The following is a 24,403-nucleotide window of genomic DNA, read 5'->3' as shown; positions in this document are numbered from 1 at the left end:
CCAGCTTCTAGACCTTAGACGTATCATTGTTGAAATTAACAACTATGTGAGTCAACTCCTTTAAATGATATATATCCCTTAAAAGAAACATATATATATATATATATATATATATATATAAAACACGATATATATATTTGTTCTATGGGAGAATTATTCAATGGGTCGAGGACCACAGTGACAAGGACAGACATGAGTCTGATTCCTTGTTCTGATATTTATGAAGTATGAGATATGGGCAAGCCACTTCCCCTCAGATGTGTAAAGAGTTAAAATAATACTTATCTTGTATAATATTTGGGAGCATTAAAACATATCAAGACATGAATGTCTGGGAAAGGCTGTCTACTCTCCCAGGACTTGGGCCTGGCTGGCTGGCAGTCGATACCCTCACACCAACTTCCTGAGCTGGGGAAGGAGTGTTTCTGTACCAGAGGCACCTGATCATGCAGGTCTGTGTCTTGGCTGCTGGCACAGAGATGCACGGCTGAGTCTTTCAGCTCCAAGAAGTCAAGCTCAGTTCAGAGCTAGAGTCACTGAACTATTGACCTGAGAATCGCCCTGATAGGTTTGCTTCCCCTCTCACATTCTGTTGAAATACTGAACGAGGAACTGGGGGCCCTGGCCCAGGGCCTGTTGGTACCAATACACAGAGAGGTGTCCAGAATCAGGGGAACATCTCAGCGTCACTCGCTGCTTTCTTGATTTGATCAGGTATTCGGGGTCTGGGTGATTTCAGAATCCACCAGGCCTGCTGGGAGGAGACAAGGAAGCTGAGGGCAGAGCACAGGGAAGCCTCCTGCTGCAGCCCTCATCGCCAGGCTTCTATCGCAGGGACGCAAAGAAGTCTCAGAAGCTCCCACACTGTGTCCAGGACTCACCTGCTCCCAGAAGGAAGAGGTCACACAGCAGAGGAGCCTGGAGCCCATGGCAGCATCAGGAACCCAAGACAGCTGCTGTCTGGGGGCAGGGCTCCTGGGTGAGTGTGGTGCAGTGCTGACCCTCCTGCTTCCCTGATTGGAGCATTTGCCTATGACCTCACTGCTCTGTGCCTCTGCAGGCTGCCCTGTCCACTGGGCCCCTTGCCAGGACCAAAGGTGAGCCCTCTATGCTCTTCCTGCCCTTCCCAGCCGCTGAGCAAAGGGTGGGTGTGAAGGGTGCCCCATCCCCATTCCCCAGTGCCCACAGCATACCTTGTTGTCCTCTGCCTGCCCCTGCCTGACACGCAGCTGGGCACTAACCTGGCCTGCAATCACCAGGCAATCAGCTGACAATCACCCAGCCTTCACCAGCCACCCCAACCCCTTCTCCTCCACTTCCCTTGCAGCTCCTGGAGACCGTCTCCTGGGCACATCCTGAGGATCCAGGCACATTCCCACTTTCCTGGGCAGCGAGGAGTCTGTACTGGTTCCAAGTGTCCTGGAACCTCAGGACCTCAGGGAACTCAAACCTGCGTTCTCATTCAGGCATGTAGCCAAGGTTCCTTAAAGCTGCCCTCCCCAGGGTGACTCTCCACCCCTCCCAGGACCCCCTGCTTACTGTGGGCCCACAGCGCCTCCTAGTGGCCAATGGTCCACAGTCTCATGGATCTGTGCCTTCTGTGTAAAGCTAGAATGTAAATACCCCACACCCTGAACACACACACACACACACACACCACACACTTGTTCTACTGTCTTCCCAAGCTGACTGAGTTAAGATTGACCTTCAAATTTCCTCTTAGCCTCTGGAGGTAAAAGGCTGTAGAAACCAACATTTCCATTAAGAAGAAAATAATTGTACTGACAATAGTAAGCTAAGGTGGAATCACACAGACCTTCAATACAGACACTCTGCTGAGCTCAGGGGAATACAGCCTGGGACACTGCAATCCGTAGACCCCTCTGATTAATCAGATCCATATATTTTTAGTTTTTCTATATAAATTATTACTAATTCTAGGTAAGGAGTTATATACAGAGATTATATATACATTAACCCATTTAGTTTTAAAGTTACAAAACTTTGAAATAAAAAAACCAGCAGTCCACTACATTGTTCATTGATGTAGCTGGGCGTGATATGAGACTGCACACTCCGTGTCACACTGCAGTCATGTGGCCCTGGGTTCCAAGGCTCCGGGTGTGAGAAGCCTGCAAGGGGCTCTCCTTCTTCAAGGCTGCAGGGCTTCCCTTATCTTTTTGCACAGAGAGGAGGTGGCCGTGCAGCACCGTGGATAACCGCAGGCGTAGAAGTAAACGGATGTCTGGGAGCGGTTGGCAGACTCCAGCGTGAGAGGGAAGTTCTCTGTGCTTGGTCTGGAGATGCTGTAGCCCTCGGGCATGGCTCCTTTCTCCGTGGCGGGAGGGATAACTGAGTAATGGATCAGCTTCAGCCCGTGTCCTGGGTCTTGTCGGTACCAGTACATATAGCTAAAGCTCAGATCCTGAGTACATTTCAGTGTCGCGTTCTGTCCGCTCCTCATGACCTGGAATCTGGGGTCCTGAGTGACCCCAGCATGGACCGCCCCTGTGGACAAGGAGGACCGATGCTGCAGTCACAGCGGACAGGCTTAGTGCTGGCACCCCGAAGGGGACCCTGCCCCCCAGGACTCACCTGCCTGCAGGAGACAGAAGACCACACAGTCCAGGAGGCAGGGGCTCATGCCCTGGGCGGAACAGGCGGAGGGCCCTCTGGTGTGTATGTGGACAAGAGGGGAGAGGGGCTCTCCAGGGAGTCCTTCTGAGATGTCACTGTCCCTGCCTGGCCTCGGAGCCAACCTGTCACTCAGGGGCCATGCCCCTACCCCCAGAGGCTCAAAACAGAAAGGAAACTGAGAGGTAAGATCACAACCCAGAGCCCCATCCAGATCAATGGACATAAGCTATGCAAGTTGATGTAACTCTTCTGTAAAACTGATTAAATTTTGTGTGTGTTATAGTCCAGAGATAATTCACATTGATACATGTATTACTTCTATTTATCTGCATATATCTGTAGTTTATATCTTGTGGAAATCCTTCTGGATTCCTGTTGCCCTGTTTAACTCATGTGTCCCAGTAGGACTTCAAGGTTCCATTTCTGCATAACTGACCACAGTCCTGAGATTGTCCCTCCACCTACCATGTTTCTCCAAGTCTCTGCCCCCAAACTCAGTGCAGGCTCATGAACATTTGAGAAAGCTGTTTGGTCTATTTCTAATCGAGTCACTGACAGACGGTTTGCTAGCCAAACGTGGGTACAGATTCTTCATGTTCCCAGGAGGCCCTGCTTCCCATGTCGGTGCAGGGCAGGGAGCAACCAGAGCCCCCTCAAGACTGTGACCCACCTCTCTTGGTGGAGAGAAGCTAGGTGCCCAAAACAGGGTGATGTATTGGCACAAAGGAATTCAGATGTAGGAGGGAGGTGGAGGGAGGTGCAGATGTCAGGGCAAATGAAAACTGTTCTCTTTTTACTTGAGACATTCCTCTCATGGGAATATCTCAGAAGCTCCCACCTGTGTCTAGGACTCACTTGCTTCCTAAAAGCAGAGACACACAGCAGAGGAGCCTGGAGCCCATGGCAGCATCAGGAATCCAAGAAAGACTACTGCTAGCTGGGGGCGGGGCTCCTGGGTTGAGAGGGTAAGTGCTGACCCTCCTGCTTCCCTGATTGGAGCCTTTGCCTATGATGTCACTGCTCTCTGTCTCTGCAGGCTGCCCTTTTCCACTGGACCCCTTGGCAGGACCCAGGGCTGGTTCCTCTATGCCTTTCCTTGTTCCACACAGCCCCTCAGCAAAGGGTGGGTGTGAGGTGAGCACAGTCCCCATGTCCCATATACCCATCACATTGCTTTTTTCTGCTCTTCCTGTTGCTGCCTGACACTCTTCACCCAGCCCTCACCAACCACACTAATCCCTCACCCTCCCCTTCCCATGCTGCTCCAGGAGACGGCACACTGGACACATCCTGACGCTCGAGGAACGTCCCCACTCCACTGGGCAGTGAGGAGTCTGTGCTGGGTCCATGTGTCTGGACCACTCAGGGAACTCAAACCTGCTCCCTGATGCAGGCATGTAGCCAAGGTTCCCCTAAGCTGCCCTCTCCAGGGTGACTCTCAACCCCTCCCAGCACACCCTGCTTACCATGGGCCCACAGTGCCTCCTAGAGGCCCATGGTCTCATGAATCTGTGCCTTCCATCTAAAACAAAAATACAAATTCCCCACACTCCACACTTGCAACCCCTACACACACACACACACACACATACACACACACACCCTTCATAGGCTGCCTTCCCAGCATGGCTGAATTAGGGTTGATCTTCAAGTCTAGTCTTAGTCTGTGGAGGTAAAACACTATATGATCAGACATTTCTAAGAAAGCAGTAATTCCTGCACCACTCCAATGACAATAGTTAGCTAAAATGGAGTAATGCTGCTGCTGCTGCTGCTGCAAAGTTGCTCAGTCCTGTCCGACTCTGGGCGACCCCATAGACAGCAGACCATCAGACTCCTCCATCCTTGGGATTCTCCAGGCAAGAGTACTGGAGTGGGTTGCCAGTGCCTTCTCCGAAAATGGAGTAATATGGGCAATAAAAATAAGCACTCCATGATCTCAAATGAAGCCAGCCTGGACACCTGTATTCCAGACCTCCTTTTGATTAAGCAGATCCATACATTTCCAGATTTCATATTTAAATTTAGCATTACCCAATTCTAGCAGGTGCATTTTATGAAGAGGTTTTATGTGTATTAACCTATTTATTTCCTATGAACTTGTAAAATCTTGATATAATAAGATACCATGAAGGAAATATATTGACTTTGAAAAGATTTCTCTGAGGGAAATGGTCCAGGATAATTGAGATGCTAAGAAAGAGGGACAGGAAGGGAGAACACACACACCCAGCCTGTCTCTCCTCCTGGGAATGGACTCCCAAGGGACTTTGGCAGGTTTCCAATTAACTGAGGTTGTTTTCTCTTTGATGACCCCAAGAGCTTGCTCAAACACGCCCGCTTACATGTGGTTACAAAGTTCCCTGTGTCATGGGAAGGGACATGACCCAGATGAGGGCAGAGTTATATGTCTGGAGCAGAGAGGGCAAGGGAGCTTAAGCCAAGGCAGTAAAGGAGGAAAGACCTGCCCCTCTGGTGGGCAAGAGCAGGGAGCACTTGAGAGCTAGGCTGTGGGAGAAACTTCCAGACAGACAGCAATGAGGTGCGGCAGAGACACAAGAGGGTCTAGATATATCTGATTTACTAATATTTTGCCCTTCTGGAGTTCTTAAGCTGATGAGGAAGAGTCAGAACTAGTCAGAACTGGGTGCAGTCGGAACTGCATCCAGGGAGGATGCAAAGGAAAGACAGAGACTGATGGTGGACATGTGTCTCCGAGTCCCTGGGGTCAGATCCAGGCCTGTCCAGGTCACACATCCAGGGTCACAGTGCTGGCACGTGGTCTCCAGGGCCTTGAGGCTCCCGGTGCTAGGAGCCTGCACCTGGGACCCTGTCTTTTTGCCCAGAGAGCAGGTGGCTGTGCAGCGCCTTGGAGTAACTGCTGGCACAGAAGTACACAGATGTCTGGGAGAGGTTGGCGGACTCCAGCGTGAGAGGAAAGTTCTTTTTGCTTGATCTGGAGACACTGTACCCGTCGGGCGCATCTCCTTTCTCCGTGGTGGGAGGCCCAGCTGAGTAATAGATCAGCCTCAGCCCATGTCCTGGATCTTGTGTGTACCAGTACATGTAATCGTGGTTCAGATGCTGAGTACATGTCAGTGTCGCGCTCTGTCCTCTCCTCAAGACCTGGAATCTGGGGTCCTGAGTGACCCCAGCATGGAGCGCCCCTGTGGAAAAGGAGGACCGATGCTGCAGTCACAGCGGACAGGCTTAGTGCTGGCACCCCGAAGGGGACCCTGCCCCCCATGACTCACCTGCCTGCAGGAGACAGAAGACCACACAGCCCAGGAGGCAGGGGCTCATGGCGGGGGCAGGGCAGGTGGAGGGCCCTCTGGTCTGAGTGTGGATGAGAGGGCGAGGGGCTCTGCAGAAGGGCTCTATCTCTGAGAGGTGACTGCCCCTGCCATACCCCAGAGCTAACCTGCCACTCAGGGGCCAAGCCCCTTCCCCCAGAGGCTCAAATCAGAAATGAACCTAAGAGAGCAGTTCACATATGACTGACCTAGGCAGCATATGAAAAAGCAGAGACATTGCTTTACCAACAAAGGTCCGTCTAATCAAAGGTATGGTTTCTCCAGTAGTCATGTATGGATGTGAGAGTTGGACTATACAAAGAACTGATGCTTTTGATATGCGATGTTTGATAAGACTCCCGAGAGTCACTTGGACTGTAAGGAGATCCAAGCAGTCCATCCTAAAGGAAATCACTCCTGAATAGTCATTGGAAGGGCTGATGCTGAAGCTCAAACTCCAACATTTTGGCCACCTGATGCGAAGAACCGATGCATTTGAAAAGACCCTGATGCTGGGCCAGATTGAAGGCAGGAGGAGAAGGGGATGACAGAGGATGAGATGTTTGGATGGCATCACCATTTCAATGGATATGCGTTTGGGTAAACTCTGGGAGTTGGTGATGGACAGGGAGGCTGGAGTGCTGCGGTCCAGGGGGTCGCACAGAGTCAGAGCGGACTGACTATCAACTTGACTCTGCCATGGGTATTTAGCTTTATTTTTCTGGATGCTCCTAAGGGGGTGTTTTTGGAAAAGTTAACATGTGAATAGGTATATTTTAATAATAGATTAGACTAATATTTTATGTTGTAAGCAGATGACCCTCCATAATATAGGTGGGCTTCATGAAACCAGGTGAAGAGTTGACTAGACGAAAACACTGATCCTCCCCCAAGTAAGAGGTAATTGTCAGCGATGGCCTTCACACTGGACCGTTTGTTGTTCTGCTTTTGAAGTTAAACATTAGCTCCCCCTCAGTCTCTAGTAGCACCAGAACCACTTGCAGCTTTTGGACTTCCCAGTCTTAACAACTATGTGGGAAAATTGCTTTAAAACATGTATGTGTATATGAATGTGTGTGTGTTTATGTGTATTATTTATTCTTTGTGGGGGAAAGTTTTATGGGGACAAAAACCACAGGTGATGAGGACTGACTTGAGTCAAATTTCTTGCTCTATAAGTAATGACATACAAGATCTGGGCAAGTCAGTTCCCCTCGTGTATAAACAGGTAAAATAATACTACCTAGATGATGTTTGGGAGCATTAAAACACAGCAGAGGAAGACCATCTGGGAGAGTCTATGGGATCTATCTAGGCCTGACAGGCAGGCAGTCACCCTCACAGCCACTTCCTGAGCTGGGGCAGGAGTGTTTCTGCCTCAAAGGCACCTGATCATGTAGGGCTGTGTCTCGGCTGCTGGCACAGAGATATATGGCTGAGTCCGTCAGCTCCAACGAGCTCAAGTTCAGCTCAGAGTGAAAGTCACTAAACTGTTTTCCTGAGAATCGATCTGGAAGCTGTGCTTCTCCACTCACATCCTGCCTGTAATACTGAACGAGGAACACAGGGCCCTGGCCAGGGGCCTGTTGGTACCAGTACACGGAGAGGTGTCCAGAGACCGGGGAGCATCTCAGGGTCCCTAGCTGTCCTCTTGCTTTAATCAGGTATCTCGGGGTTTGGGTGACTCCAGAATCCACAAGGCCTGTGGGGGAAGAAGACTGGGGCTGAGAAAGAATGCGGGAGAGAACCCTATGTTGCATTGGATTCAGGCGGAGTCAGACCAGGAACACGGATTCACCCCTGTGGCAAGGACTCACCTGCTGCCAGGAGACACAGAGCCACACAGCAGACGGGGCTGCAGCCCATGGCAGGATGGGCAGAGTGGGGAGGCCTCTCCTTGCTCAGAGCTCTGCTTCTCTGAGAGCTGGGGTTCTGGGCCTCCTTCCTCTGACTGGAGGTGAGTCAGTGACATCACTGCTCTGATGTCACTGCCTCTGCTGGATCCAGGAATCTGACCTCTCATTCCAGGTCGCTGATCCAGGAACCCTGCTCTGTCCTGCAAAGTCTCTTAGATGTTGTGTGAGCTGGACTGCTGGTCTAGGCGAGGCTGAGTTTATGCCCGATACCCTTCCCCATGTCTCCTTTGCTTTTCTCTTCAGGCAGGTGTTTCTCTTTCCTACCACCTCCCAGCTCCATATCCTTCACTTTTCCTGCAACCTCAGGGCTCCCTCAGCACTGCATAGTTGAACTTAATGGCTCCCAGGTGGGACAGCAACCCTGCAAATTAGTGCCTGTCCTAGTAAGGCTTCTAGAGATAAGAACACCAAATAAAGCTTTCTCTTAAGCCTCCTGGTCCCAGGCACTAGCTCTGTCTGCTTGCTCTGCCCCAGAAACTTGTGGAGTATGGCAGTTCCATAGCGTCCCCATGTGGTCAATGCATGGAAACCAAGATTGTCTGCCCAGATTTAATAGTCATGGGATGTGTTCATATTAGAAAATATTTCACTGTTTGCTGAAAGAACTGTGTCTTTGCTTGCTTTGTTTTTCTAAAGAACACACACAAAATTAGAAGCACAAACACACTAAGCAGCCTGCCATAGCTGAATAATGATTTTGTATTTCAAGAGAAAAGAAGTGTGCTCATGCAGGAAATATTTAATACTTGACTTTTAGAATATTTTGATGAGAGAGATGCTACAAACTTCTATTAGTTTTTTCGGTGGTAGTGTTGTTCAGTTGCTAACTCAAGTCTAACTCATTGAAAGTCCATGCATTGCAACGTACCAATCTCCCTTGTTCTTCACTATCTCCCACAGTTTGCTCAAATTCATGTCTGTTGAGTCAGTGATGCTATCTAACCACATCTTGCTCTGCCACCCCCATCTCCTCTTGCTTTCAGGCTTTCCCAGCATCAGGGTCTAGGCTATTTAGATGCTACGGACAGGCCATGGTGGACAATACATACACACACAGCTTGTCTCTCCTCCTCAGGGATGGCCAAGAAATTTTGGATGATTAATATTTAACTGAGGTTGCATTCTCTTTGAGGACCCCAGAGGACCTACTCAAACACGCCCAGTTAGGGATCATTACAAGGGTCCTTGGGTGATGGGCAAGGACATGACCCAAATGAGGGAGGAGCAGCAAGGCTGAAGTAGAGAAGGGTGGGAACGAGGGCCAGGAAGGTGGGAGAGAAAGGCCCACATCTGGGGAAGTTGGACAAGAGTAGAGACCACTCAAGGGCCAGCCTGAGGGAGAACATTCCATTGTGACAGGCATTCAGTGCCCGTGGAGAGACAAGAGGGTCTAGATATATCTCATTTCCCAACAACCTTCCCTCCTGGAAGCCTCATGTTCAGACGGATGACTAGCAGTCAGAGCTGGGAAGCATCTTTAGGCTCACGTGGCAGCTAGAGTGAAAAGACAGAGAGTGAGGGTGGACACATGTCCACGAGGCCCTGTTGTCAGGTCCGTGCCAGGAAGATCAAACATCGCTGGCTATGCTGCCAGTATGTGTCTGTGGGCTCCGAGTGTCCAGGTGCTAGGAGCCTGCAAGGGGCTCCCCAGGTTCCAGGCTGCAGGGCCCTCATCTGCTTTTTTGCACAGAGAGGAGGTGGCCGTGCAGCACCGTGGAGTAACTGCTGGCGCAGAAGTACACAGATGTCTGGGAGCGGTTGGCAGACTCCAGTGTGAGAGGAAAGTTCTCTGTGTTTGACCTAGAGACGCTGTACCCATTGGGCACGTCTCCTGGCTGGCTAGTGTGCGCACCATCAGAGTAATGGATCAGCCTCAGCCCGTGTCCCAGGTCTTGTCGGTACCAGTACATGCGGTTATGACCCAGATCCTGAGTACATTTCAGTGTCGCGCTCTGTCCTGTCCTCACGATCTGGAATCTGGGGTCCTGAGTGACCCCAGCATGGACCGCCCCTGTGGAGAAGGAGGACCGATGCTGCAGTCACAGCGGACAGGCTTAGTGCTGGCACCCCCAAGGGGACCCTGCCCCCAGGACTCACCTGCCTGCAGGAGACAGAAGACCACACAGCCCAGGAGGCAGGAGCTCATGGAGGAGGTGGGTAGGCGGAGATCACTCTTGTGTGTGTGTGGATGAGAGGGGAGAGGGGCTCTCCAGGGAGTCCTTCTGAGATGTCACTGTCCCCGCCAGGCCCTAAGCCAACCTGCCACTCAGGGGGCCCGCCCCTTCCCCCAGAGGCTCAAATCAGAAATGAACCTCAGAGATAAGTTCACAACCCGGAGCCCCATCCAGATCAATGGACATAAGCTGTACAAGTTGATGCAACTCTTCTGTAAAACTGATTAAATTTTGTGTGTGTTCTAATTCAGAGGTAATTCACATTGATACGTGTATTACTTCTATTTATTTGCATGTATCTGTAGTTTATATCTTGTGGAAATTCTTCTGGCTTCCTGTTGCCCTGTTTAACTCATGTGTCCCATTAGGACTTCAAGGTTCCATTTCTGCATAACTGACCACAGTCCTGAGATTGTCCCTCCACCTACCATGTTTCTCCAAGTCTCTGCTCCCAAACTCATTGCAGGCTCATCAACATTTGAGAAATCTGTTTCGTCTATTTCTAAGCGAATCACTGACAGACGGTCTGCCAGCCAAACGTGGGTACAGATTCTTCATGTTCCCAGGAGGTCCTGCTTCCCATGTCAGCGCAGGGGAGGGAGCAACCAGAGCCCCCTCAAGACTGTGACCCACCTCTCTTGGTGGAGAGAAGCTGGGTGCCCAGCACAGGGTGATGTATTGGCACAAAGGAATTCAGATGTAGGAGGGACATGGAGGGAGGTGCAGATGTCAGGGCAAATGAAAACTGTTCTCTTTTTACTTGAGACATTCCTCTCATGGGAATATCTCAGAAGCTCCCACACTGTGTCTAGGACTCACTTGCTTGCTAAAAGCAGAGACACACAGCAGAGGAGCCTGGAGCCCATGGCAGCATCAGGAACCCAAGAAAGACTACTGCTAGCTGGGGGCGGGGCTCCTGGATTGAGAGGATAAGTGCTGACCCTCCTGCTTCCCTGATTGGAGCCTTTGCCTATTATGTCACTGCTCTCTGTCTCTGCAGGCTGCCCTTTTCACTGGACCCCTTGGCAGGACCCAGGGCTGGTTCCTCTATGCCTTTCCCTGTCCCACACAGCCCCTCAGCAAAGGGTGGGTGTGAGGTGAGCACTGTCCCCATGTCCCCATATGCCCATCACATGGCTTTTTTCTTCTCTTCCTGTTGCTGCCTGACACTCATCACCCAGCCCTCACCAGCCACACTAATCCCTCAGCCTCTGCTTCCCATGCTGCTCCAGGAGACACCCCCCTGAACACATCCTGAGGCTCGAGGAACGTCCCCACTCCGCTGCGCAGTGAGGAGTCTGTGCTGGGTCCATGTGTCTGGACCACTCAGGGAACTCAAACCTGCTCCCTGATGCAGGCATGTAGCCAAGGTTCCCCTAAGCTGCCCTCTCCAGGGTGACTCTCAACCCCTCCCAGCACACCCTGCTTACCATGGGCCCACAGTGCCTCCTAGAGGCCAATGGTCTCATGGATCTGTGCCTTCCATCTAAAACAAGAATACAAATTCCGCACACTCCACACTTGCAACCCCTACACACACACACACACACACACACACACACACACACACATACCCTTCATATGCTGCCTTCCCAGCATGGCTGAATTACGGTTGATCTTCAAATCTAGTCTTAGCCTGTGGAGGTAAAACACTGTATGATCAGACATTTCTACTAAGAAGGCAATAATTCCTGCACCACTCCAATGACAATAGTCAGCTAAAATGGAGTAATGTTGCTGCTGCTGCTGCTGCTGCTGCTGCTGCTGCTGCTAAGTCGCTACAGTCGTGTCCGATTCTGTGCGACCCCATAGATGGCAGCCCATCAGGCTCGTCCGTCCCTGGGATTCTCCAGGCAAGAGTACAGGAGTGGGTTGCCAGTGCCTTCTCCGAAAATGGAGTAATAAAAATAAGTGCTCCATGATCTCAAATGAAGCCAGCCTGAACTCCTGTGTTCCAGACCTCCTTTTGATTAAGCAGATCCATACATTTCCAGATTTCATATTTAAATTCAGCATTACCCAATTCTAGCAGGTGCATTTTATGAAGAGTTTTTATGTGCATTAACCTATTTATTTCCTATGAACTTGTAAAATCTTGATATAATAAGATACCATGAAGGAAATGTTTTGGACTTTGAGAAGATTTCTCTGAGGGAAATGGTAGAAACCTGGTCCAGGATAATAGAGATGCTAAGAAAGAGGTGCAAGAAGGGAGAACACACACACCCAGCCTGTCTCTCCTCCTAGGAATGGACTCCCAAGGGACTTTGGCTGCTTTCCAATTAACTGAGGTTGTTTTCTCTTTGATGACCCCAAGAGCTTGCTCAAACACGCCCGCTTACATGTGGTTACAAAGTTCCCTGTGTCAGGAAGGGACATGGCCCAGATGAGGGCAGACCAGTGTGTCTGGAGCAGAGAGGACAGGGGAGCTGAGGCCAAGGCAGTAAAGGGGGAAAGACCCACCCCTCTGGTGGGCAAGAGCAGGGAGCACTTGAGAGCTAGGCTGTGGGAGAAGCTTCCAGACAGACAGCAATGAAGTGCTGGAAGAGACAAGAGGGTCTAGATATATCTGATTTACTAATATTTTGCCCTTCTGGAGGTCTTAAGCTGATGAGGAAGAGTCAGAACTAGTCAGAACTGGATGCTTTTCAAACTGCATCCAGGGAGGATGCAAAGGAAAGACAGAGGCTGATGGTGGACATGTGTCTCCGAGTCCCTGGGGTCAGATCCAGGACTGTTCATATCACACATCCGGGGTCACAGTGCTGGCACCTGGTCCCAGGGCTCTGAGGCTCCTGGTGCTAGGAGCCTGCACGTGGGACCCTGTCTTTTTGCACAGGGAGCAGGTGGCCATGCAGGGCTGTGAGTAACTGCTGGCACAGAAGTACACAGATGTCTGGGAGTGGTTGGCAGACTCCAGCGTGAGAGGAAAGCTATCTTTGCTTGATCTGGAGACGCTGTACCCGTCGGGCACGTCTCCTTTCTCCGTGCTGGAAGGCCGAGCTGAGTAATGGATCAGCCTCAGCCCGTGTCCCAGGTCTTGTCGGTACCAGTACATGGGGTTATGACCCAGATCCTGAGTACATGTCAGTGTCGCGTTCTGTCCTGTCCTCACGACCTGGAATCTGGGGTCCTGAGTGACCCCAGCATGGACCGCCCCTGTGGAGAAGGAGGACCGATGCTGCAGTCACAGCGGACAGGCTTAGTGCTGGCACCCCGAAGGGGACCCTGCCCCCCATGACTCACCTGCCTGCAGGAGACAGAAGACCACACAGCCCAGGAGGCAGGGGCTCATGGCCGAGGCGGGGCAGGCGGAGGGCCGTCTGGTCTGAGTGTGGATGAGAGGGCGAGGGGCTCTCCAGAGGGGCTCTCCCTCTGAGAGGTGACTGCCCCTGCCATACCCCAGAGCTAACCTGTAGCTCAGGGCCACGCCTCTTCCCCCAGAGGCTCAAATCAGAAATGAACCTAAGTGAGCAGTTCACATATGACCGACCTAGGCAGCATATTAAAAAGCAGAGACATTACTTTACCAAAAAGGTCCATCTAGTCAAAGCTATGGTTTCTCCAGTAGTCATTTATGGTTGTGAGAGTTGGACTAAACAAAGAACTGATGCTTTTGAATTGTGATGTTTGAGAAGACTCCTGAGAGTCACTTGGACTGTAAGGAGATCCAAGCAGTCCATCCTAAAGGAAATCACTCCTGAATATTCATTGCAAGGGCTGATGCTGAAGCTCAAACTCCAACATTTTGGCCACCTGATGTGAAGAACTGATGCATTTGAAAAGACCCTGATGCTGGGCCGGATTCAAGGCAGGAGGAGAAGGGGATGACAGAGGATGAGATGTTTGAATGGCATCACCATCTCAATGGATATGCGTTTGGGTAAACCCAGGGAGTTGGTGATGGACAGGGAGGTTGGAGTGCTGGGGTCCAGGGGGTCGCACAGAGTCAGACCCAACTGACTGTCAACTTGACTCTGCTGTGGCTATTTAGCTTTATTTTTCTGGATGCTCCTAAGGGGGTGTTTCTGGAAAACTTAACATGTGAATAAGTATATTTTAATAATAGATTAGATTAACCTTTTAGTTCATAAAGCAGATGACCCTCCATAATGTCAGTGGCCTTCATGACACCAAGTAAAGAGATGAATAGACGAAAACGTTGATCCTTCTCCAAGTAAGAGATAATTGTCAGCCGATGGCCTTCTCACTGGACCATTAGATCTTCTGCTTTTGAACTTAAACATCAGCTCCCCCTCAGTCTCTAGTAGCACCAGACCCGCTTGCAGCTTTTGGACTTACCAGCCTTAACAACTATGTGAGCTAGTTGCTTTAAAACATGCATGTGAGTATGTGTGTGTATATGTGCATGTGTGTGTGTGTTTAAGTGTATTATTTATTCTATGTGGGGGACAGTTTTATGGGGGCAAAGACCACAAGTAATAAAGACAGACTTGAATCAAATTCCTTGATCTGAAAGTAATGCCATATAAGATGTGGAGAAGTCAGTTCCCCTCCGATGTATAAACAGGTAAAATAATTCTTACCTAGAATGATCTTTGGAAGCATTAAAACATAGCAGAGGAAGTATGTCTGGGAGAGACTATCGGATCTATCTAGGCCTGACAGGCAGGCAGTCACCCTCACAGCCACTTTCTGAGCTGGGGCAGGAGTGTTTCTGTCCCAGAGGCACCTGATCATGCAGGGCTGTGTCTTGGCTGCTGGCACAGAGATACACAGCTGAGTCTGTCAGCTCCAAGGAGCTCAAGTTCAGCTCAGAGTGAAAGTCACTAAACTGTTTTCCTGAGAATCGATCCGGGAGCTGTGCTTCTCCACTCACATCCTGCCTGTAATACTGAACGAGGAACACAGGGCCCTGGCCCAGGGCCTGTTGGTACCAGTACACGGAGAGGTGTCCAGAGACCGGGGAGCATCTCAGGGCCCCTCGCTGTCCTCTTGCTTTAATCAGGTATCTCGGGGTTTGAGTGACTCCAGAATCCACAAGGCCTGTGGGGGAAGAAAACTGGGGCTGAGAAAGAATGTGGGAGAGAACCCGATGGTGCCTTGCATTCAGGCAGAGTCAGACCAGGAACACGGATTCCCCCCTGTGGCAAGGACCCACCTGCTGCCAGGAGACACAGAGCCATACAGCAGACAGGGCTCCAGCCCAGGGCAGGAGGGGCACAGCTGGGAGGCGTCTCCTTGCTCAGAGCTCTGCTTCTCTGAGAGCTGGGGTTCTGGGCCTTCTTCCTCTGAATGGAGGTGAGGCAGTGACGTCACCGATCTGATGTCATTGCCTCTGCTGGTTCCAAGGAATCTGACCTATCATTCCAGGTTGCTGATCCAGGAACCCTGCTCTGTCCTGCAAAGTCTCTTAGATGTTGTGTGAGCTGGACTGCTGGTCTAGGCGAGGCTGGCTTTATGCCCGACGCCCTTCCCCATGGCTCCTTCGCTTTTCTCTTCAGGCAGGTGTTGCTGTTTTCTGTTTCTCTTTCCTACCACCTCCTAGTTCCATACCCTTCACTTTTGCTGCAACCTCAGAGGCTCCCTCAGCACTGCATAGTTGAAGATCATGGCTCCCAGCTGGGACAGCAAGCCTGCAAATTAGTGCCTATGCTAGTAAGGCTTCTAGAGATAAGAACACCAAATAAAGCTTTCTCTTAAGCCTCCTGGTCCCAGGCACTAGGTCTGTCTGCTTGCTCTGCCCAGAAACTTGTGGAGTTTCTCAGCTGTACAGCGTCCCCATGTGCTCTATGGGTGGAAATCAAGACTGTCTGCCCAGTTTTAATAGTCATGGGATGTGTTCATATTAGAAAATATTTCACTGTTTGCCGATTGAACTGTGTTTTTCCTTGTTTTGTTTTTCTAAAGAACACACACATAATTAGAAACACAAACACACACACCAGCCTGCCATAGCTGATTCATGATTTTGTATTTCAAGAGAAAAGAAATGTGCTCATGCAAGAAATATTTAATACTTGACTTTTAGAAGATTGTGGTGAGGGAGATGCTACAAACGGGTTAGGTTTTGTCGGTGGTGGTGTTGTTCTTCAGTGGCTAACTTGAGTCCAACTCATTAAAACCACATGCATTGCAGCGTCCCAGGCTCCCCTGTATTCACTATCTCCCACAGTTTGCACAAATTCATGTCTGTTAGTCGGTGATGCTATCTAACCACCTTGTTCTCTGCCACCCCCTTCTCCTCTTGCTTTCAGTCTTTCCAGCATCAGGGTCTAAGCAATTTAGATGCTAAAGACAGGCAATGGTGGAGAATACATACACACACAGCTGGTCTCTCCTCCTCAGGGACGACCAAGCAATTGTGGATGATTAATATTTAACTGAGGTTGCATTCTCTTTGAGGACCCCAGAGAACATACTCAAACAGGCCCAGTTAGGGATCATTACAAGGTTCCCTGGGTGATGGGCAAGGACATGACGCAGATGAGGGAGGAGCAGCAAAGCTGAAGTAGAGAAGAGTGGGAACGAGGGCCAGGAAGGTGGGAGAGAAAGGCCCACATCTGGGAAAGTTGGACAAGAGCAGAGACCACTCAAGGGCCACCCTGGGGGAGAGCCTTCCATAGTGACAGGCATGTGGTGCCCGGGGAGAGACAAGAGGGTCTAGATGTATCTCATTTCCCAACAACCTTCCCTCCTGATGGCCTCATGTTCAGACTGATGACTAGCAGTCATAGCTGGGTAGCATCCTTAGGCTCACGTGGCAGCTAGAGTGAAAAGACAGAGAGTGAGGGTGGACACATGTCCACGAGGCCCTATTCTCAGGTCCGTGCCAGGAAGATCAAACATCGCTGGCTATGCTGCCAGTATGTGTCTGTGGGCTCCGAGTCTCCAGGTGCTAGGAGCCTGCAAGGGGCTCCCTGAGTTCGAGGCTGCGGGGCCCTCATCTGCTTTTTTGAACAGAAAGGAGGTGGCCGTGCAGCACCGTGGAGTAACTGCTGGCACAGAAGTACACAGATGTCTGGGAGCGGTTGGCAGACTCCAGAGTGAGAGGGAAGTCCTTTGTGCTTGGTCTGGAGACGCTGTAACCCTCGGGTATGTCTCCTTTCTCCGTGTTGGGAGCAGCAAATGAGTAATGGATCAGCCTCAGCCCGTGTCCCAGGTCTTGCCGGTACCAGTACATGCAGTCATGACCCAGATCCTGAGTACATGCCAGTGTAGTCTTCTGTCCTGTCCTCACGACCTGGAATCCGGGGTCCTGAGTGACACCAGCATGGACCGGCCCTGTGGAGAAGGAGGACCGATGCTGCAGTCACAGCGGACAGGCTTAGTGCTGGCACCCCGAAGGGGCCCCTGCTCCCCAGGACTCACCTGCCTGCAGGAGACAGAAGACCACACAGCCCAGGAGGCAGGGGCTCATGGTGGGGGCGGGGCAGGCGGAGGGCCGTCTGGTCTGAGTGTGGATGAGAGGGGAGAGGGGCGCTCCAGGGAGGCCTTGGGAGATTTCACTGTCCCTGCCAGGCCCCACAGCCAACCTGTCACTCAGGGGCCACGCCTCTTCCCCCAGAGGCTCAAATCAGAAATGAACCTGAGTGAACAGTTCAAAACAGAAACAGCCCATCCAGATCAATGGACTTGAGCCTTATGAGTTGTTGTATCCTTTCTATAAACAGTTTACGACTTTAAGTGTGTTGTATTCCAGAGATAATTCTTCATTCCTAAGTATGTGAAGTTATATGCAGATTTCTAACTGCAGGCTTGGGGGGTTACTCAGTGCTCCTAAACAGCACATTGTTCAAGAGTCAGCTACAATCCATGCATCAGTAAAGTTGATTTTAACATGCCTGAGGAGGGATGTATGTTACATGCTCTGGTTTATTTCCTGCACTAAATCAACAGGCAGAAATATTTTCTCCCCTGTGATTTCTAAAGGCCTCAGCTGGAGGCAAAATATGTCCATCTCTATCTTTGCACCTAAGAAATGGTGGAAGAGGCTGTCAGAGATTAGCAAAGGCAATCAAGAAATCCAGAGTCCTGTTATGTGCCAGGGACTTCATGCTTACTAAATTTCTAGGCAAGCCTGGAAGTTGTTGGGTGACTAATTTAATGTGTCACCCTGACTAGGCCACAGATATTTAGTTCCACATTGTTCTGAATGTCCCTGTGAGGATGTCTTGATGAGAAATAAATATGTGTTAAGTTGTCAATAGATTTTAAAATCAGATTAGATGAACATCTTTATTGGCAAGGCAGATGAACTTCCATAATGTAGTAGGTCTCATCCAATGAGATGAAGAAATGAATAGAACAAAAACCCTAAACCTCTCCTGGGTAGGAGAGAATTATCCAGCTGATGGCCTTCACTAGACTATCACTTCTTCCTGCCTAACAGCCTTTGAACTTAAACATCAGCTCTTCTTAGGTCTGTAATAACATGAGCCCAGCTTCTAGATCTTAGGCTTATGACTATTAACAACTATGTGGGTCAAATCCCTTAAAAGATATATAAATGTGTTTGATTGTTTTATGGGAGAATCATACAATGGGGGCGAAGACCACAGTAACAAGGACACACGTGAGTCTCATTTCTTGTTCTGATATTTATCTGATTCCTTGTTCTGATATTTATGAAGTATGAGATCTGATCAAGCCACTCCCCCTCAGATGTGTAAAGAGTTAAAATAATACTTGTGTTGTATGATCTTTGGGAGCATTAAAACATATCAAGACATGAATGTCTGGGAAAGGCTGTCTGCTCTCCCAGGATTAGGCCTGGCTGGCTGGCAGTTGATACCCTGACACCACTTTCTGAGCTGGGGCAGGATGATTTTGTTCCAGAAGCACCTGATCATGCAGGGCTGTGTCTTGGCTGCTGGTACAGAGATGCACGGATGAGTCTTTCAGCTCCAAGAAGTAGAACTCAGTTCAGAGGTAGAGTCACTGAACTATTGACCTGAGAATCGCCCTGATAGGTTTGCTTCTCCTCTCACATTCTATTGAAATACTGAACAAGGAACTGGGGGCCCTGGCCCAGGGCCTGTTGGTACCAGTACACAGAGAGGTGTCCAGATTCAGGGGAACATCTCAGCATCACTTGCTGCTTTCTTGATTTGATCAGGTATTCGGGGTCTGGGTGATTTCAGGATCCACCAGGCCTGCTGGGAGGAGACAAGGAAGCTGAGGGCAGAGGACAGGGGAAGCCTCCTGCTGCAGCCCTCATCGCCAGGCTTCTATCGCAGGGACGCAAAGAAGTCTCAGAAGCTCCCACACTGTGTCCAGGACTCACCTGCTCCCAGAAGGAAGAGGTCACACAGCAGAGGAGCCTGGAGCCTGTGGCAGCATCAGGAACCCAAGAGAGCTGCTGGCTGAGGCAGGTCTCCTGGGGTGAGTGGTGTAAAGTGCTGACCCTCCTGCTCCCTGATTGGAGCATTTACCTATGATGTCACCGCTCTGTGCCTCTGCAGGCTGCCCTGTCCTCTGGGCCCGTTGCCAGGACAAAAGTGAGCCCTCTATGCCCTTCCTGCCCTTAACAGCCTCTGAGCAAGGGGTGGGTGTGAAGGGTGCACCATCCCCATGTCCCCAGTGCCCACAGCATACCTTGTTGTCCTCTGCCAGCCCCTACCTGACACACAGCCAGGCACTCTCCTGGCTGGCAATCACCAGGCAATCAGCTGACAATCACCCAGCCCTCACCAGTCACCCCCACTCCTCACCTCCACTTCCCTTGCAGCTCCTGGAGACCATCTCCCTGGGCACATCCTGAGGATCCAGGCACATCCCCACTTTCCTGGGCAGCGAGGAGTCTGTACTGGTTCCATGGGTCCTGGAACCTCAGGACCTTAGGGAACTCAAACCTGCTTTCTCATTCAGGCATGTAGGCAAGGTTCCTTAAAGCTGCCCTCCCCAGGGTGACTCTCCACCTCTCCCAGGACTCCCTGCTTACTGTGGGCCCACAGCGCCTCCTAGTGGCCAATGGTCCACAGTCTCATGGATCTGTGCGTTCTGCCAAAAAAGAATGTAAATACCCCACACCCTGAACACACACACACACACACACACACACACACACACACACACACACTTGTTCTACTGTCTTCCCAAGCTTGCTGACTTAAGATTGATCTGCAAATTCCCTCTTAGCTTCTGGAGGTAATAGCCTGTAGAAATCAACATTTCCATTAAAAGAAACGAATTGCACTGACAGTAGTAAGCTCAGGTGGAATCACACAGACCCTCAGTACAGACACTCCGCTGAGCTCAGGGGAGCACAGCCTGGGACACGGCCTTCCATAGACCCCTCTGATTAATCAGATCCAGATATTTCTAGATTTTCTATATAAATTATTACTAATTCTAGGTAATGGAGTTATATACAGAGATTATATATATATACTCATTTAGTTTTAAAGTTATAAAACTCTGAAATAAAAAAAAACAGCCGTCCACTATATTTGACGTCGATGTAGCTGGGCATATGAGACTGCATACTCAGTGTCACACTGCAGGCATGTGGCCCTGGGTTCCAAGGTTCCGCGTGTGAGAAGCCTGCAAGGGGCTCTCCGACTTTCAGGATACAGGGCGTCCCTTATCTTTTTGCACAGAGAGGAGGTGGCCGGGCAGCGCCATAGATAACCACAGGTGCAGAAGTACACAGATGTCTGGGAGCGGTTGGCAGACTCCAGCCTGAGAGGGAAGTTCTCTGTGCTTGGTCTGGAGACGCTGTAGCCCTCAGGCACGGCTCCTTTCTCCGTGGAGGGAGGGATAACTGAGTAATGGATCAACCTCAGCCTGTGTCCTGGGTCTTGTCGATACCAGTTCAAATAGTTAAAGCTCAGATCCTGAGTACATGTCAGTGTCGCGCTCTGTCCTCTCCTCAAGACCTGGAATCTGGGGTCCTGAGTGACCCCAGCATGGACCGCCCCTGTGGAGAAGGAGGACCGATGCTGCAGTCACAGCGGACAGGCTTAGTGCTGGCACCCCGAAGGGGACCCTGCCCCCCAGACTCACCTGCCTGCAGGAGACAGAAGACCACACAGCCCAGGAGGCAGGGGCTCATGGCGGGGGTGGGGCAGGCGGAGGGCCCTCTGGTCTGAGTGTGGATGAGAGGGGAGAGGCGCTCTTTAGGGAGTCTTTCTGAGATGTCACTGTCCCTGCCAGGCCCGAAGCCAACCTGTCACTCAGGGGGCCACGCCCCTTCCCCCAGAGGCTCAAATCAGAAATGAACCTCAGAGATAAGTTCACAACCCGGAGCCCCATCCAGATCAATGGACATAAGCTGTACAAATTGATGCAACTCTTCTGTAAAACTGATTAAATTTTGTGTGTGTTCTAGTCCAGAGGTAATTCACATTGATATGTGTATTACTTCTATTTATTTGCATGTATCTGTAGTTTATATCTTGTGGAAATCCTTCTGGCTTTCTGTTGCCCTGTTTAACTCATGTGTCCCATTAGGACTTCAAGGTTCCATTTCTGCATAACTGACCACAGTCCTGAGATTGTCCCTCCACCTACCATGTTTCTCCAAGTCTCTGCTCCCAAACTCATTGCAGGCTCATCAACATTTGAGAAATCTGTTTCGTCTATTTCTAATCCAGTCACTGACAGTCGATCCGCCAGCCAAACGTGGGTACAGATTCTTCATGTTCCCAGGAGGCCCTGCTTTCCATGTTGGTGCAGGGGAGAGAGCAACCAGAGCCCCCTCAAGACTGTGACCCACCTCTCTTGGTGGAGAGAAGCTGGGTGCCCAGCACAGGGTGATGTATTGGCACAAAGGAATTCAGATGTAGGAGGAACATGGAGGGAGGTGCAGATGTCAGGGCAAATGAAAACTGTTCTCTTTTTACTTGAGACATTCCTCTCATGGGAATATCTCAGAAGCTCCCACACTGTGTCTAGGACTCACTTGCTTGCTAAAAGCAGAGACACACAGCAGAGGAGCCTGGAGCCCATGGCAGCATCAGGAACCCAAGAAAGACTACTGCTAGCTGGGGGCGGGGCTCCTGGATTGAGAGGGTAAGTGCTGACCCTCCTGCTTCCCTGATTGGAGCCTTTGCCTATGATGTCACTGCCCTGTGTCCCTGCAGGCTGCCCTTATCCACTGGATCCCTTGGCAGGACCCAGGGCTGGCTCCTCTATGCCCTTCCCTGTCCCACACAGCCCCTCAGCAAAGGGTGGGTGTGAGGTGAGCACTGTCCCCATGTTCCCATATGCCCATCACATGGCTTTTTTCTTCTCTTCCTGTCGCTGCTTGACACTCATCACCCAGCCCTCACCAGCCACACTAATCCCTCAGCCTCTGCTTCCCATGCTGCTCCAGGAGACACCCCCCTGAACACATCCTGAGGCTCGAGGAACATCCCCAGTCCGCTGGGCAGTGAGGAGTCTGTGCTGGGTCCATGTGTCTGGACCACTCAGGGAACTCAAACCTGCTCCCTGATGCAGGCATGTAGCCAAGGTTCCCCTAAGCTGCCCTCTCCAGGGTGACTCTCAACCCCTCCCAGCACACCCTGCTTACCATGGGCCCACAGTACCTCCTAGAGGCCCATGGTCTCATGGATCTGTGCCTTCCATCTAAAACAAGAATACAAATTCCCCACACTCCACACTTGCAACCCCTACACACACACACACACACACACACACACCCCCTTCATATGCTGCCTTCCCAGCCTGGATGAATTAGGGTAGATCTTCAAGTCTAGTCTTAGCCTTTGGAGGTAAAACACTATGGTCAGACATTTCTAATAAGGCAGTAATTCCTTCACCATTCCAATGACAATAGTTAGCTAAAATGGAGTACTGCTGCTGCTGCTGCCGCTAAGTCGCTTCAGTTGTGTCCGACTCTGGGGGATCCCATAGACCCAGCCCATCAGGCTTCTCCATCCCTGGGATTCTCCAGGCAAGAGTACTGGAGGGGGTTGCCAGTGCCTTCTCTGAAAATGGAGTAATATGGGCAATACAAATAAGCACTCCATGATCTCAAATGAAGCCAGCCTGGACACCTGTATTCCAGACCTCCTTTTGATTAAGCAGATCCATACATTTCCAGATTTCATATTTAAATAAAGCATTACCAAAATCTAGCAGGTGCATTTTTTGAAGAGGTTTTATGTGTATTAACATATTTATTTCCTATGAACTTGTAAAATCTTGATATAATAAGACACCATGAAGGAAATATATTGACTTTGAGAAGATATCTCTGAGGGAAATGGTAGAAACCGGGTCCAGGATAATTGAGATGCTAAGAAAGAGGGACAGAAAGGGAGAACACACACACCTAGCCTGTCTCTGCTCCTGGGAATGGACTCCTAAGGGACTTTGGCTGCTTTCCAATGAACTGAGGTTGTTTTCTCTTTGATGACCCCAAGAGCTTGCTCAAACACGCCCGCTTACACGTGGTTACAAAATTCCCTGTGTCATGGGAAGGGACATGGCCCAGATGAGGGCAGAGCAGTGTGTCTGGAGCAGAGAGGGCAGGGGAGCTGAGGCCAAGGCAGCATAGGAGGAAAGACCTGCCCCTCTGGTGGGCAAGAGCAGGGGGCACTTGAGAGCTAGGCTGTGGGAGAAACGTCCAGTCAGACAGCAATGAAGTGCTGGGAGACATAAGAGGGTCTAGATATATCTGATTTACTAATATTCTTCCCTTCTGGAGGTCTTAAGCTGATGAGGAAGAGTCAGAAATAGTCAGAACTGGATGCAACTGCATCCAGGGAGGATGCAAAGGAAAGACAGAGACTGATGGTAGACATGTGTCTCCGAGTCCCTGGGGTCAGATCCAGGACTGTTCATATCACACATCCAGGGTCACAGTGCTGGCACGTGGTCTCCAGGGCCCTGAGGCTCCAGGTGCTAGGAGCCTGCACGTGGGACCCTGTCTTTTTGCACAGAGAGCAGGTGGCCACGCAGCGCCGTGGAGTAACTGCTGGCACAGAAGTACACGGATGTTTGGGAGTGGTTGGCAGACTCCAGTGTGAGAGGAAAATTCTCTTTGCTTGATCTGGAGACACCGTACCCGTCGGAAACGTCTCCTTTCTCCTTGCTGGGAGGCCCAGCTGAGTAATAAATCAGCCTAAGCCCGTGTCCTGGGTCTTGTCGGTACCAGCACATGTAGTTATGACCCAGATCCTGAGTACATGTCAGTGTCACATTCTGTCCTCTCCTCACGACCTGGAATCTGGGGTCCTGAGTGACCCCAGCATGGACCGCCCCTGTGGAGAAGGAGGACCGATGCTGCAGTCACAGCGGACAGGCTTAGTGCTGGCACCCTGAAGGGGACTCTGCTCCCAGGACTCACCTGCCTGCAGGAGACAGAAGACCACACAGCCCAGGAGGCAGGGGCTCATGGCCGGGATGGGGCAGGCGGAGGGCCGTCTGGTCTGAGTGTGGATGAGAGGGCGAGGGGCTCTGCAGAGGGGCT

General features: G+C 50.7%; 2 pseudogenes and 7 gene segments (V, D, J or C); all 9 read right to left on the bottom strand.

Annotated features, from left to right (window-relative positions):
* Positions 1–2,152: 2,152 nt before the first annotated feature.
* Positions 2,153–3,926, bottom strand: LOC129658420 (T cell receptor beta variable 6-9-like). The segment is given in 3 exon segments: positions 2,153–2,508; positions 2,596–2,647; positions 3,882–3,926. Coding segments are annotated over 3 exon segments (453 nt in total).
* A 1,519-nt stretch (positions 3,927–5,445) lies between these two features.
* Positions 5,446–5,940, bottom strand: LOC129658419 (T cell receptor beta variable 6-2-like). The segment is given in 2 exon segments: positions 5,446–5,804; positions 5,892–5,940. Coding segments are annotated over 2 exon segments (408 nt in total).
* A 1,297-nt stretch (positions 5,941–7,237) lies between these two features.
* LOC129658417 (T cell receptor beta variable 9-like) lies at positions 7,238–7,796 on the bottom strand. The segment is given in 2 exon segments: positions 7,238–7,632; positions 7,748–7,796. Coding segments are annotated over 2 exon segments (444 nt in total).
* Positions 7,797–9,516: 1,720 nt separating this feature from the next.
* On the bottom strand, positions 9,517–9,992 carry LOC129658416 (T cell receptor beta variable 6-4-like). The segment is given in 2 exon segments: positions 9,517–9,857; positions 9,944–9,992. Coding segments are annotated over 2 exon segments (390 nt in total).
* Positions 9,993–12,821: 2,829 nt separating this feature from the next.
* On the bottom strand, positions 12,822–13,315 carry LOC129658415 (T cell receptor beta variable 6-4-like; annotated as a pseudogene).
* A 929-nt stretch (positions 13,316–14,244) lies between these two features.
* Positions 14,245–15,594, bottom strand: LOC129658414 (T cell receptor beta variable 9-like). The segment is given in 3 exon segments: positions 14,245–15,027; positions 15,143–15,272; positions 15,577–15,594. Coding segments are annotated over 3 exon segments (543 nt in total).
* Positions 15,595–16,712: 1,118 nt separating this feature from the next.
* Positions 16,713–17,401, bottom strand: LOC129658413 (T cell receptor beta variable 6-4-like). The segment is given in 3 exon segments: positions 16,713–16,748; positions 16,967–17,265; positions 17,353–17,401. Coding segments are annotated over 3 exon segments (384 nt in total).
* Positions 17,402–20,426: 3,025 nt separating this feature from the next.
* On the bottom strand, positions 20,427–21,037 carry LOC129658412 (T cell receptor beta variable 6-9-like). The segment is given in 2 exon segments: positions 20,427–20,902; positions 20,989–21,037. Coding segments are annotated over 2 exon segments (525 nt in total).
* A 2,207-nt stretch (positions 21,038–23,244) lies between these two features.
* On the bottom strand, positions 23,245–24,329 carry LOC129658710 (T cell receptor beta variable 6-6-like; annotated as a pseudogene).
* Positions 24,330–24,403: the final 74 nt, after the last annotated feature.

This window comes from Bubalus kerabau, chromosome 8 (genome assembly GCF_029407905.1).
Source record: "Bubalus kerabau isolate K-KA32 ecotype Philippines breed swamp buffalo chromosome 8, PCC_UOA_SB_1v2, whole genome shotgun sequence".
In the NCBI taxonomy this organism is placed as follows: Eukaryota; Metazoa; Chordata; class Mammalia; order Artiodactyla; family Bovidae; genus Bubalus; species Bubalus kerabau.
This window is presented reverse-complemented; position numbering and strand designations above follow the sequence as displayed.